General features: G+C 45.0%; 2 protein-coding genes across 10 annotated transcripts in view; both read right to left on the bottom strand.

The window, feature by feature from the left end:
- LOC117356902 (retinol dehydrogenase 7-like) overlaps positions 1 to 15,008 on the bottom strand; it is an 85,096-nt gene extending 70,088 nt beyond the window's left edge. The window contains exon 1 of the mRNA XM_033936806.1: positions 14,810 to 15,008. The gene's annotated coding sequence lies outside the window, so the exon portion shown is untranslated. The remainder of the gene's footprint in view (positions 1 to 14,809) is intronic.
- Positions 1 to 15,621, bottom strand: part of LOC117356901 (retinol dehydrogenase 7-like) — a 165,573-nt gene that overhangs the window by 7,559 nt on the left and 142,393 nt on the right. For 4 of the 9 annotated variants that reach the window (XM_033936793.1, XM_033936795.1, XM_033936794.1 and 1 more), the window contains one exon: positions 14,810 to 14,898. In XM_033936793.1, coding sequence (XP_033792684.1) covers positions 14,810 to 14,898 — 89 coding nt within the window. The other 5 variants (XM_033936797.1, XM_033936800.1, XM_033936799.1 and 2 more) reach the window with 5 other exon arrangements.

Below are 15,621 nucleotides of genomic sequence, written 5' to 3'. Positions count from 1 at the left end.
GGCATGCTTCTGAGGACCATCTCTGCTGGCTGACTTTTTCAATACTTCTCTCAAATCCCGATGCTCAAAGCTCAGACGACATGGTATTACACACTGTATTGGAAGTGAATTTTTAATCAGGTGATATTCTTCAAAATAGCATGCAAATTATATGCATGCTATTCGTGCAGACTGCAGAGCAGCTCTGGTAAATGAGGAACTGTGCCTGGTGCCTGCTCAGATTACATCACTAGGCACAGATCCTCCCCTCCCTATCCCTGTCAACTCCATCCATTGTTTCCTGTTGCAGTTGCTGCTCTCTCCTGCCGGCTCATCTTGATCACAGCTCCGGAACCGCAATTAGCAAACCGTCAGAGCTCCCCAAGGCTGCTGATCTGCAGTTTTAGGGCTTCCCCTGCTGCTCAGTTGATTGCGGCAGGGGAAGCCCCAAACAGTTGAGTGGCAGGGGAAGTTTGGGGCTGCAACCAGCTGAGTCAGCAAGGGAATCCCAGATCAGCTGAGTGTCGGGGGAAGCCCCGATCGGCAGCTTTGGGGAGTCTTGCTGGCTCAGCTAATTGGCCGCTAAGCTGATGGTGGCTCTGGAGCTTCAATGAAGATGAGCTACCTGCTTAACCAGGGCTGTGGAGTCGGTAGATAAATGTTCCGACTCCTCAGTTTTTTGTACTTCAGACTCCGATTCCGACTCCAGGTACCCGAAATTTCCTCCGACTCCACAGCACTGGTTAATTTTCAGATCGTTAAAATGGAATGTCAAGTTGAAAGAAATGAGCATTTTCGACGCCACCTTCTTTTTGCTTTTAATCAAGGTTCTAAGGCCGCAGAAGCTGCTCGCAACATTTGTGCTGTGTATATAGTGGGTGCTATAGCTGAAAGAATCGCTCGTGATTGGTATGCCAAGTTCAAAAATGGAGTCGGTAGATAAATGTTCCGACTCCGACTCCTCAGTTTTTTGTACTTCTGACTTCGACTCAGACTCCGACTCCAGGTACCCGAAATTTCCTCCGACTCCGACTCCACAGCCCTGTGCTTAACTGTTCTTTTGGTTGCGGTGGAGGGCACAGCTGTAGTGTACTCACATAACAGCTACCTGCTGGAAAAATTGTCGGAAATGGGGTGTGTGGGGAGGTTCCCTTTCATGCATCACAAGGAAACTCATTAGAACACTAAAGAACTCCTTGTAACACATTTGAAAAGGGTTCTCAGTGGTTGCTCCGAGGATCAGTAGCAGCCATGGAGAACCCTTAGAGCATCAGGAGGAGAGTTTCCACACCAGTAAGACTGCTTTAATGAGTCCTTTGTTGTGATTTTATTAGTCTCTGGTTGCACACAAAGCACACTGTACACACAAAAAAATGTTAATTTTCATTTATATTTGGGAGGTTTTTCAAAGGGGTCAAGGCAGATGACTTTAAAATATGCAATCAATAACAACTATTTAAAAAACAGACAAAGAGCAAAATATAGACAACAGATATAAATTCACAAAACTGACACATTTTGATCACTAAATTGAAAATAAAATTATTTTTCCTACCTTTGTTGTCTGGTGATTTCATGAGTCTCTGGTTGCATTTCCAATATTTCTTTCTTTCTACCTCCTACATGCTTTCTCTCCTCCGGACCTCATTCCCTTCCCCAACCAACAACTCTCTCTGTCCCTCCATGAGTTCAACTTTTCTTCCTCTCTCCTCTATCCCTATTGGCAACAAGTCTCCCTCTCTCTCTCACTGTCCATCTGTCTTGAGAGATCCAGGCATTTCTCCCACCCCTTCTACTGCCACATCCAACATTTCTCCCTCTCTCATGCCCCGGATCATGTGCAGCATTTTTCACCACTGCCCACCAGCCCCATGCCCATTTCTCCTTCTATCACCCCTCTCCAGCACAAAGCCACATTTCTCCCTTCATCACCATGTCCAACATTCCTCCCCTTGCATCCCTTTCAATCTGCCCTCTCCACCACCATATCCAACATGTCTCCTTCTCATCCTTCTATTCCCCATGCATCTCTACCTCACTCCTCTCTATGCCCAATTTTCCTTTCTTCCTTTCTCCATGTGTACCGTCTCACTCACACATTCATGTCCATCAATTCTTACTTTCTATTCCCTCCCTCCTATGTCCCAAGTTAGTGCCCCCATGTGTCGAGTTTCTGCCCCCTCCCCCCTCTTCCCCCGAAGCCGACCCTTTCACAGAAGCTGCTGGTGCTGCCGGGGATCCCTGCCTGCCCCCCCGCTGAAGCTGAAGCCGCCACCTGCAGGGATGCCTCCTGTCTGCCCACCCACTGCACCCCCACCCCCACCCCCAAAGCAGACCCTGCCACCAAGCCAGAGGGATTTGGTCAGTAAACCCATGAGAGACATGTGAGCACTTCAGCTATGCTAATGGAGTTCAGGATGACCAGCACAAAGCACACCAAATCCAAAACAGGAAAACAAAACATTATGGACCTCAGTGAACAGGGACTTGTCTTCAATGACTCAACACAAGGCATCCACAACACAATATTTATAAGGTCTGATATTTAAATTCATGAACTTACCACATAGAAACATAGAAAGATGACGGCAGAAAAGGGCTATAGCCCATCAAGTCTGCCCACACTATTTACCCACCCTCTTAAAGTCTACTGACCCCCTGAAGTATAATTGTAATTATACAGTCACTCTATTGACCCGCTCATTCAAGTCCTAGTGACCCTATCCCTTGGCATGACCTCGTAGGGATCCCACATAGGTATCCCATTTGTTCTTGAAGTCTGGGATGCTGCGTGCCTCGACCACCTGCACTGGAAGCTTGTTCCATTGCTCAATCACTCTCTCTGTGAAGAAGTACTTCCTGGCGTCTCCACGAAACTTCCCTCCCCTGAGCTTGAGCGGATGTCCTCTTGTGGTCGAGGGTCCCTTGAGAAGAAAGATATCATCTTCCACCTCGACCCGTCCCGTGATGTACTTAAATGTCTCAATCATGTCTCCCCTCTCCCTACGCTCTTCGAGAGTGTAGAGCTGCAATTTGCTCAGTCTTTCTTCGTACGGGAGACCCTTTAGCCCCGAGACCATCCTGGTGGCCATCCGCTGAACCGATTCAATTCTGAGCACATCCTTACGGTAATGTGGCCTCCAGAATTGCACACAGTATTCCAGATGAGGTCTCACCATGGCTCTGTACAATGGCATCATGACTTCAGGTTTCCTGTTGACGAAGCTTCTCTTGATACAACCTATCATCTGCCGTGCTTTAGATGAAGCCTTCTCCACTTGAGTGGCTGCTTTCATGTCAGCACTGATGATTACTCCTAAGTCTCGTTCTGCCGTAGTCCTGGTTAAAGTTTCTCCATTCAGGGTGTAAGTTCTGCAAGGATTTCCGTTACCGAGATGTATGACCTTACATTTCTTGGCGTTGAAGCCCAGCTGCCAGATCAAGGACCAACTTTCTAAAGTATGCAGGTCTTGCTCCATAGCATTCTGTAGATTATAGCCGTTTACTATATTGCATAGTTTGGCGTCATCAGCGAATAAAGGTTACCTTGCCTTGAAGCCCTTGAGTCAGATCCCCAATGAATATGTTGAAGAGGAGTGGGCCCAGGACTGAACCCTGTGGCACTCCGCTAGTCACCTCCGACATTTTAGAGAGGGTACCGTTAACCACCACCCTCTGAAGTCTGCCACTAAGCCAATCTTTAACCCATGCAGTTAGAGTCTCTCCTTATCCCATCGATTTCATCTTGTTCAGCAGCCTGCGGTGTGGGACGCTGTCAAATGCTTTGCTGAAGTCCAGGTACACGATGTCCAAGGACTCTCCTGAGTCCAGTCTTCTTGTTACCCAGTCAAAGAAGCTGATTAGATTGGACTGGCACGACCTACCCTTGGTGAATCCATGTTGGCTGGGATCCCGGACATCTTCCTCGTTCAGGATCGTATCTAATTTATACTTAATTAGTGTTTCCATGAGTTTACACATCATTGAGGTGAGGCTTACCGGTCTATAGTTCGCAGCCTCAGCCTTGCAACACTTTTTATGTAAAGGAACGATGTTGGCTGTTTTCCAGTCCAACGGAACTTTCCCCGTACTTAGTGAGAGATTGAAGAGCACTGCCAACGGTTCCGCCAGAACATCTCTCAATTCTCTGAGCACTCTTGTGTGTAAATTGTCCGGTCCCATGGCCTTGTTTACCTTTAGCCTTGCCAGTTCGTTGTAGACATCCCCAGGTGTGAACTCAAAATTCTGAAACGGGTCATCCACGTCCTGTTTTATCATCAACTGTGGTCCATGTCCCGGTGCTTCGCAGGTGAAGACTGAGCAGAAATATTCATTTAGTAGTTCTGCTTTTTCTGAATCCGCCACCGCGTAGTTTCCGTCCGGTTGTCTAAGGCGTACTATACTGTCTGTGTTCCTTTTCCTATCACTGATATACCTAAAGAAGGATTTGTCCCCTTTTTTAATGTTTTTTGCCAGAGTTTCTTCCACTCGAAGTTTGGCCTCCCTAACTGCTGTTTTGACCGCTGCAGATCTGGTCTTATATTCTACTTTAGTTTCTCTTCTCTGCGTACGTTTGTAGGAAAGAAATGCTTTTTTCTTCTCCTTAATGAGTTGCGAGATCTCTTCAGTGAACCATTGGGGTTTGTTGTTTCTTTGCCGTTTATCTACTGATTTTATGTAGCGATTAGTTGCTTCGAGTATGGATGATTTCAGGTACGACCACATAGTTTCCACATTGCCGGTCTCTGCTTGGTCCTGCAGCGTCTGATGAATGAAATCTCCCATGCGTGCAAAGTCGGTGCCCCGGAATTTGAGCACCTTTGTTTTTGTAATTGATTTAGGGGATCCTTTCCCAAGGTTGAACCATACCATGTTATGGTCGCTGGAGGCTAGCGTATCTCCCACCGAGACCTCTGAGACGCTTTCCCCGTTGGTGAGTACCAGGTCTAGGATCGCCTGGGCCCTAGTGGGCTCCGTTACCATCTGTCTGAGATGTACTCCTTTTATGGAGGTCAGAAGCCTCCTGCTGCTGCTGGTTGTTGCTGAAAATGTGTTCCAGTCTGCATCAGGCATGTTGAAGTCCCCTAGTAGTACAGTGTCGCCCCGTAGAGTTATATTCTCTATGTCTTCAATTAATTCTGCGTCCATGTCTTCCGGTTGTCTTGGAGGTCTGTATACCACACCAAGATACAGGCATTTTTTACCACCTCTTGCCAGGTTAACCCAGAGGGACTCCCCGGTGTACTTGACATCAGTGATCCTGGTGGTTTTGATGTCCTCTTTAATGTATAGTGCTACCCCTCCACCTAACCTGCCCTCTCTGTCCTGACGAAGTAGATTGTACCCCGGTATAGCCATATCCCACCCATGTGCGCTTACCTTGAAAGCACTGTACAAACAGCTCGATTGGGTTTCATAACCTTGGTATATCATTGTCTCACAGCTGTGTTCATGTCGATGGGTGGCGGTGTCTTGATGAGTAGCATTCATTATTGTTGTTGCATGTTTTTGTGTGCCGTTGCGAGAATGTTGGAGCTTGAATTACAGCAATGAACATTAAACTTCTTGTGAAATCAGGGACATGTTAATCCCAAGTTTATGGGGATAATGCCATGAACAAAACAGCAGTGTACAATGGATTAAACGTTTTTCTGAGGGATGAGAAAGTGTCACTGATGAAGAAAGATCAGCCAGTAATGAGCAGAACTGACAAAAACATTGCAAAAATTCATCGAACTGTGTGTCAAAATCGTTGGCTAAGTGTGAGAAGTAAGCAGACTAATAGAGAAAACATAGCAGATTGATAGAGAAAGAAGAACATCTTAACTGAATATCTTGGCCTGAGAAAGGTGTGTGCAAAAATGGTCCCTCATGGCTCTTGCATCATGACAATGCACCAGCTCACAACTTCACTGTCTGTGAGGGAGTTTTTAGCCAGTAAACAAATAACTGTATTGGAACACCCTCCTTACTCACCTGGTCTAGCCCCCAATGACTTTTTCTTTACCTGAAGATAAAGGAAATATTGAAAGGAAGACATTTTGATGAGGTTCAGGACATCAAGAGTAATACCATTATAGCTCTGATGGCCATTCCAGAAAAGAGTTCCAAAATTGCTTTGAAGGGTGAATTAGGTGCTGGTGTCGGTGCATAGCTTCCCAAACTGACCATAATGCTACTCAGCAATGAGGTATATAGCACTTTTTTAGGTGAGCTCATGAATTTAATTGTCAGACCTTATAAATAAAAATATATATACGTACACAGTAAAACCTTAGATTGCACGTAACTTAGTGTGCAAGTGTTTTGCAAGACAAGCAAAACATTTTAACTTGATATACAAGCAATGTCTTGCAATACAAGTATATACAGTAGTTTGTATTAAAGTTTTTGGGTTGTAGAACGAATCATTTGAGTTTCCATTATTTCTTCTTTTTTTTATCTTTAAATTTTTTTATTGGTTTTTCAAACATAAAGAAACAACAGTATAGTCACAGCCAAAGTACAACAATAAGGCTGAGAACCTCAAATAGTAACTTGTCAGAAAAACAAGCGAAACAGTAATGTCCCTCACAAACAACTCTGCAATACCCCTTCCCCCCAGACAGCAGAGGTAAATCCCACAGGTCCCATCCCCCCCACCCAACCACCATCCTAGACAAGAGACGTGGTGAGAAAACAGCTGCCAACAATGAAATATCATTCAGTATGTCAAGAAACAGTTAAATACCATTCAGTATATCCCCCAATTTATGCCATTTAACTTCTTGAGACTCTACCGGAGCACATTTTGCCACAGCCAACTCCATTTTGTCCAGGGACAGTAAACTAGTCCAGTCAGCATATGTGGGATCGAGGTTGCTTTTCCAATGATTCGCTATTAAACATTTTGCTGCAGCAAAGCCTAAGTGAAGGAGCTTAGTTTGCCAATTATGTTCCCTACTATTATCAATGCCCAGCAAGCAGACTTGAGTGGTGTCTCTCACTGGCCCTCCCGTAAGAATGGCCAAGGTATGAACCACTCTGCACTTAATCTAGCGAGATCTGCTGGGGGAACTGGTACTGGCAATGTTTAAAACAAAAATAACAATCGGGGAAGTACGTTCATCTTAACAATAGCTATCCTACCTCACCAGGATACCCATAAACCGTGCCACCTCTGCATGTCGCGTCGAATATTCCTGTAGATAGGAGGAAAATTTGTAGCGTAAAGCCGGGAGAGATCCCTAGGAAGGTGAATGCCCAAATACTGAAGCCCAGCTAAATGGAAAACGCCCTTGGAGCCCTGCAACCTCCAAGTCAGTCAGTTTCAAATTCATAATTTCCGTTTTATCCAAATTTATTTTGAATCCCAATACCCTCCCATAATCATCAAAAAATCTTTAAGAGCTGAGGAACAGTTACCTCCAGCTCACCCACATATAACAAAATGTCATCTGCGAATAGTGTAAGAGTTTCTATTATTTCTTATGGGGAAATTTGCTTTGATAAATGAGGGGCTCATAATCGAAAGCGAAAAATGTCCAAAAACCAATCTAAGTTGGCACTTGGACGAACATTATCCAAATACGTCCAAGTGCCGATAATAAAAACAGGTTTTGGACGTATTTCTAAACGAACTAGGCCTTCATAATGCCACTGAACGACCAAAGCTAAACGGGGCATTTCAGGAGTGTCGAGGGCAGGAGTTGGGCGGGACCTGGACCAGCTTAGACTTTGTCGTACAGCATGTATAACCGAAAGTTATACAGCCCAGGATCGACGGAACTTTGACGTTGCGAATTAGACCATGCAAAACATGGTCTAAGTCACAAAAACCCACTTAAAGTCACCAGATAAGCACTGCGAACACATAAAACAGTCCCCCACACACTACCCCAGTGATCACCGAACCCCCCAGCCCCATAAAAATATTAATCACACCTTTAAAATTCAGCCTCCAGACCACCATCACCTGGCAGCCTGGCATAGGAAAGCCTAGTTGTACAGGACAGAGGCGGCTTAAGCCATCTTGAGGGTGGGTTAGGGACTCATGGAGAGGAGGATCCATGCCCATAAGCCCCTGTAATCACTGCATTGATACTTAAACATGTGCACTCCCCTATACACCCCCAAAACCCTTTTTTACTGGCATATAAGTGGCTCCTGCAGCCATAAGGGATATTAGGGTGGTAGATAAGTGGGTCTAGGGGATTCTGGTGGTGGTTTTGGGGGCTCACCATGACCTATAAGGGAGCTGTAGTGAGATGATGACATGGCACCCTTTTTGTGAAGTTCACAGAAGTACCCTGTAAGGTACCCCACAATTTAGGTGCCATGTCTGGGTGTTCAGTCCATCACTTTGCAGATCCCTCCTACGTCCAATAGGGCTTGTTCTAGGCGTTTTTGACTTGGACGAAAAATTGGACGAAAATATCGTATAAAGATGGATGATTTAGTGGCTTGGACTATCAGATCGGCAGGACGTATAGTTAGATGATTTTTGAAAGAAAAAAAATTTTGATCGTATTTTTCGAAAAATGTCCTAGGCTGTTTTTTTACTTTGGACGACTTGCGACTAGAGAATGACACGGTGACAAAATTCATCACCGTTCCCGTCCCCGCAGATAACCGCGGGAAACCATCCTAATGTCATTCTTTAAGGAGAGAGGGAAGAATCAGAGTATGAATGGGCACAACCTCTGACCCTCAAGCCTTGCACTGAAGAATGCTGGTGTAGAAGGACTGAGGTTGAAATAGACACTAGAAAATGACATGGGATTATTTCCCGTCCCGCGGGGATGGGAACGGTGATGAATTTTGTCACCGTGTCATTCTCTACTTGCGACTTAGACTAAAACGGACTTAGATGTCCCTTTTGATTATGCCCCTCCATGTGTTTTGGAGTACAAGCATGTTTTCGGAATAAATTATGCTCACAAACCAAGGTTTTACTGGATACACATACACAATTTAATAGAAAAAAGTTACCAATAAATTTTTTTCAATAAAACAAATGATGCTTAGAAATCATACATTTATAGACATCATTATCAGATGTGAATAGTTTGAATGTCGATTACTTAAGTCAGGGGTGCACTCACTTTTTTGGCTTGTGAGCTACTTTTAAAATGACCAAGTCAAAATGATCTACCAACAATAAAATTTAAAAAAACACAAAGCACACTGTATGCTGAGAAAATGTTAATTATTTATATTCGGGGTTTTTTTTTCAAAGAGGTCAGGGCAGATGATTTTAAAATATGCAATGTCACCTCAGTAACAACTATACAAAAATAGACAAATATACCCCTTCCCTTTTTACTAAACTGTAATAGCGTTTTTTAGCGCAGGGAGCTGCGATGAATGTCCTGCGCTGCTCTTGATGCTCATAGGCTCCCTGCGCTAAAATCCGCTACTGTGGTTTAGTAAAAGGGGGCCATAGTGCAAAATATAGACAGCAGATATAAATTCTCAAATCTGACACATTTTGAACACTAAATTGAAAATAAAATCATTTTTCCTACCTTTGTTGTCTTGTGATTTCATGAGTCTCTGGTTGCACTTTCTTCTTCTGACTGTGCATCCAATATTTCTTCCTTCCTTCCTCATGCATGCTTCGTCTCCTCCAGACCTCATTCCATTCCTCAACCAATATCTCTGTCTTTCCATGAGTACAACTTTTTCTTCCTCTCTCTAAGCCTGCCCCCCTGCCATTCGACATACTCCATTCCCTCCCCCAACTTTTTCTTCCTCTCTCCCTGCTCCCTCCCCTCTTTCTCTCTCCCTGCCTCCCCTTTCTTTGTCTCCCTGCCCCCTTTCTTTCTTTCCCTCTGTTTTTCTATCTCCCTGCACCCCTTTCTTTCTTTTTTTCTGTCTGCCTTTCTGTCTCTCCTTTCATTCTCCCCAAGCCACCGCTGGGGCTGTCATCTGGGAACAGGCCCCCAAGCTACCGCCAATGTCTGGAAACAGGCCCCCAAGCCGCCGCTGCCGCAGAGTTCTCCCTGTTTCCCGACGCTGCAACAGGCCAGCAGCCTGGTGTCAGAATTTACATCCGGGGGGGGGGGGGGGGGGGAGAGAAGGCTGGTGTGCCTGACGTTTCTGCAGTCGTTGCTGGCCTGTTGTGGCATCAAGGAACAGGGAGAACACAAAGGCAACGCGAGTCTATCGCAGAGCCCGGGATGGGCTCCTCGATCGATTTGCTTTGTCTTTGCAATCTACTGGTTGATCGTAATCAACCTTTAATGGTGCGTTATTCAAGATTAAATGGTGTGTTATAAAAGATTAGAATTTAATGCAGCACATGTTAATGAATGATATGAAAGGTAAGAGAGATACTATAAACTCTATACATTAAAATAATATATAATGTGACACCCAATGTGAGTGAAAAATACCCCCTTTTTACAAAAGCGTGCTAGCGTTTTTAGCGCTGGCCAAGGCGGAAACAGCTCCGACGCGCATAAGAATTCTATGAGTGTCAGAGCTGTTACCACTGCAGCCAGCGCTAAAAACATTAGCACGGTTTGTAAAAGGGGGGAAGTAAATATGAGATATGAGCCAAATCATATCATAATCTACCAGACAAGGATCAAAGTTCAATTACAAGACTTCAAGGATCAGAATCAGTCCTTAAGCTGCCAAATAAGTTACATTAACAGCAATAAGTAACATATAAGTATATAGATGCTGTTTCACAAGAGCAAAGACTAAACCAGCAAAAAGGATATATTCCTAATATTTGGCTCAAACTAAAAATATGTGGTTACTGGAGGAATGATTCCTGCATAACAAAGCAGCCTCCACAATCAGAAACAATCCTTAAGCTGAGCAGTGAGTCAAAGGAACAACTTAAAGCAACATGTAAACAAATGAATGTTGTTTCAGGAACGTGTAAAAAACCAGCTTGAAAAGTTTAGCTCAAACTTGTTTCCGCTTTAGAAAACAGAGCAAAGTAATTTAAACTAGTGGGTGCTTGCTTACATTAAAGCGCTATAGAATTGAAAACCCCACCCAAAGCACAAATTCAAACACAGGGTTATCACAGTTTAAGCCAAGATATTTATAAGGATACATAGTGGTCATCAAAGTTAAACTCAAAGAATAATCCTTTAAGGTAAATACAACTCACCCGGAGTGCAGGAAGCAATCTCAAGTCCCGTGTCACTTCATCAAGAAAGCGAAAGTAAAAAAGCAGGGCATGCGTGCTAGTGACTATTTAAATCTCAAACAATGTGCATGAAAAACCCCTTCTGTAATACTGAAACCACTTAAAAACAGATAAAAATGGTGCAAAGAAATATTACCATTATACAAAAAGACAACCTAATAAATACAAGTGAAGTGAAACAAAAAAATTGAATATAATCGTGTGAAGTGTGTGAACCAGCTATTACAATAAAATATCTAGTGACAAAGCAGAATAACAAAGTGTAGAATGGATGCCATGAATCAAATACATAATCAATTATTACAATAACTAGTCTTTAAGCCCGTTACATTAACGGGTGCTAGAGTAGATATCTGTCTGGGTATTTTTTTTCTTTGTCTCTCTCTCCTTGCACGCTGCCTGTCTGTCATTTTTTCTGTCTGTGAATCTCCCTGTATCCATAGTGCCCCCAATGCCCCTTTCTATGTCCTTAGTGCCCCCAGTGCCTCCTTCCTCCCCTCACCCCCCCTCCGATGCCAGCCTCCCTGCCTGCCTCCCATCCCCCTTCCATTGAAACCCCCCCATGCCAGCCAGCCTGCCTCCCATCCCCCTGAGCAGCATGTTTCCATGGAAACCCCCCCCATGCTATCCTGCCTGCCTGCCATTGAACCCCCCCACCCCCCTCTGATGCCAGCCTGCCTGCCTCCCATCCCCCTTCCACTGAAACCCCCTCACCCCACCCCCGATGCCAGTCTGCCTGCCTTCCTCCCATCCCCCTGAGCAGCATGTTTTTAACCCCCCCTGCGCCGACCCTAGGCATACCATTAACACGCCGTGACTCCCCCCCCCCGATCTTAGGCACACCACTAACACGCTGCAATCCACCCCCCCACGCCAACCCTACCCGGCACAACAGAAACCCCCGTTGACCCTCCCACCGCTAGACGGCTGACAAACCTGGGATGCGGCAGAGGAAATTAGACCAGTAGAAGACCCGAAGCCGTGTGTTTAGTGTGCCTGGGACGCTGCTGGAGCTGCCAGGTTTGTCAGCCATCTAGCGGTGGGAGGGTCGGCTAGGAGGGTCAACGGGGGTTTCTGTTGTGCCGGGTAGGGTCGGCGGGGGGGGGGGGGGTAGAAGGGAGTTGCAGCTGTTACCTGTCCGATCCTTACACGCACGCATGTGGCCACAGACCTACAGATCATGAAGCACGCAGTTCAGAGTGTGCATGCGCGGCTAGGGTTTTATTATTATTGATGTTTGTGGCACAGAGTTACAAATAACAGTTACATAGAATTATGTGTAGATTGAAGTCTTAAATAAAAATACAATGACAAGTAGTATGAAATAATGGGTAGGTAATTGACATAGAAACAAACTAACACACCACTTCAGCCAGAAAAGTGCATCTCACTACACCGGCCTCAGAACTGGAGCCTACACACAGTAGTTTTATCACAAACTCGAGTGATCAGCGATTGGCTGGCCCAGAACGTCCTCTCCGATGTCAGAATTGATGTCGGAAAGAAGACTTCCTGTCGGGTTTAGCAGCTTTAGCGGCAGGGCAGTAAGAGCAGCAGACGGGGATGGGGAGGCTTTTTTTTTTTTGGCGGCAGGGAGGGACAGGAAGTGATCGCCTGTCCCGTTGTCCCCGAGCACAGCTTCAGGACGCTGTCCCTGAAAACGGGACATTTCGGCGTCCCGAAGCTGTCTGTGGGGACAACAGGACAGGAGGTCTGACAACGGGACCATCCCGTTCAAAACAGGACGTATGGTCACCTTAATCCTGCCAGAGCTGGTGTTAGACCGCAAATGTGTGTTAGGATTTAACAGAGAGAGGAAAAGTCTTTTTCGTTTGTTTACACCACAGCGCCAGTGTGGTTAGGAGATGGAAAAGGGGGTGAAGAGACTATAAAAGGGTGAAGAAGTTATAAAATAAACTCACCAGGATGTTTTTAAAAAAATACCCAATTGGGCAGGAAAATCGAATTGAATCGAATTGGAAAATCGATTCAATAGGCTGAATCGAATCGAATCAAAATTTTTTTTTCCTGAATCTGGTAGCACTAGTTAGTACTACTCAATCTGTAACATTTTTTAATCATTGTAAACCACATAGAACTTCACGGTCCTGCGGTATATAAACTGTTATTATTATTATTATTATGGATATAGACCATGGTTTTTGCCAATTACTAAGTTGCAGATCCTGGAGAATCTGATGCACTGGCAAGGCAAGAAGCTCCTTGACTGGAGATTTGCAGGATTGAAGGATGGTTTGGAAATCTTTGCTTCCTGAGGGAGTTGCATTTGGATTGAGATTCAGAAGAGAAGATACCTTTTGTAAAAACTTGGAATAGGAATGCTCCTCTGTGGCAGGGGACTGAGGTAGAGACAGGTCAGGATCTGCATCTATAGGTAAATGCTCCGCTGGTCTGGCCATTCTATGGGAGATGATGGCCCTTGGGTAGGAGAGGAGCAGATGGGAGTGCCACGGCTCCATTCTAGCTGTGTGGGGAATGTCTAGCACAGTGTGCGAGGGTACAGAGTTGTCACAGTCAGGGCATTGTTGAGGATTTAAAATAAGAATGGAAGGTGCAGGAGTTGGTTGTTGAAAAAGCCCTGCACTATCCTGCATAAATTTTGGGAACAGGGTGAAAAAATTAGCCATAGATTGAAAAGATTGGGTATCGGGAGCAGGAGAGCCTGGCACTGAAGGAGACATAGTTACATAGTAAATGACGGCAGATAAAGACCTGAACAGTCCATCCAGTCTGCCCATAAGTTATAATTTAAAAATACATGATTAGATTAACTTGTCTCTTCTTTGATATTTCTGGGCTGTAGACTGTAAAGTCTGAGACAGGGTTAATTTCTTTTCAGGTACCAGCTGAGTGTCCAGAGCCAGTGGAGGAGCAGCAGCTCTCTTAGGCTTTGAAACTGCCTTTACCTGCTGTGAGTGAAACGCTGCAGGCAAATCAGTGAGAGTCAGCAGGAGGTAGGAGCATGAGGCTGCTGTCTGGCCTGCGGGAATCCCCCTTTGAGGTAGCCTTACTGAAAAGCTGTCCCCTTTCAATGTTTTCCTCTGACAAGGGGAGAGCTGCGACTGACTAGGAGTGGGTCAGATAAAAACTGACAGGAGGAGGGGAGGGAGCTCGTGGAGTAGGGCAATCCCGCACATGCTCAGTAAGCTCAAAAGCTTACTATACTGTAGCTAGGGGAGAGTCCGACCTGATTGGTTCAGTCAGAGACTTCATCATCAAGTGGGACTGCATATCCCCTGCCTGTCTCAGGAGAAAAGCAGTTACATTAAAGCTCCATACTTTCCTCTGGCACATTATATTCTTCCTGGGTGTTAGTATGGCTCTCCCACTCTATATTACTGGAGTCACATTCATAATCAGTTATTTCCATACCTTCTTCGTTTACATTTTCCATTTCCCCTTCCCCTTCATGAGAGTTAGAGGAGCTTCCCTTTCCCCCTCTGTAGCATAACTTTGCCTTTCCCTTACAAATCCCTCTGCAAAGTCCCAGTACTTAGCTGCTTGGGGAATTTCTGTTTGTCCTTCTCTGGGTGGCAAAGAGCTGTCTTTCTTTCTCTGTGGAGGGAAGGTCAAGTGGAGCTGTGTGCTGGCTTCAAATCTCTCTTCCGGCCTCAGCTGGGTTTAATTTATTTCCCTTCTGCTTCATGTCTGAAGACTTACCTGCTTGCAGCTTCCCAGGTGTAGCCCCACCCCCTTCTGGGTTGATTCTCTGTTTCACAGCTTAGTTCTGCAGGGAAACTTCTCTGCTCCTTGGGAAAGGAATAATGGCAATTAGACTGTGGTTTGGGAGCCCTCCTTACTAGGTTTCCTGGTGGATGGCTCTCTTGTTTTAACCCTGTTTGTTTTACTCTGCCTAAAACCCTATTCTCTGGCTGCTGAACTGGCTTAGCTGTAGGGATTGAGGGTTTTAGAGCAGGGTTTTTCCTCGTGATAGGTGCTTCCCTGTCACAATGTACAATGCTGCATGTGCCTGGTAGCCCTATAGAAATGATAAGTGGTAGTAGTAGTAAATAGACAATGAAGATGTGTAATTCTAAATAATGCAGGGTCCTGAATTTGGGCTGCAAAAATATAAGGGAGAGGTACAGTATAGGGGTTGAAGAACTTTTGTGCATCAAAGAGGAGCTGGACTTGGGTGTGATCATTTGTGATAATCTGAAGGAGGGAACCCCGAATTTTGGATATTGTCTCAGCACTGGTGTTTCACTTTGATTGAAGAACAGCAGCTGGGATTTTCATTTGAAGTTCTGCCATTCAAGCATTTTATATATATATATATATATATATATATATATATATATATATATATATATGCAGTATATACAGTATATATATATATATATATATATTGTAGCGGAGCCGGTACCTGTGGATCAAGGAGGTCCGGCCCGCGCTCACAGTTACGCTGCTCCGACGTGCCTCCCTAGAAGGAGAGAGGTCCTGCTGGATACTATGCACTGTCTTGTCAGCAA

The sequence above is a fragment of the Geotrypetes seraphini genome, chromosome 3 (assembly GCF_902459505.1).
Source record: "Geotrypetes seraphini chromosome 3, aGeoSer1.1, whole genome shotgun sequence".
Taxonomy (NCBI): domain Eukaryota; kingdom Metazoa; phylum Chordata; class Amphibia; order Gymnophiona; family Dermophiidae; genus Geotrypetes; species Geotrypetes seraphini.
Note: the sequence above shows the minus strand (reverse complement) of the source record. Positions and strands in the feature narration are given on the sequence as shown.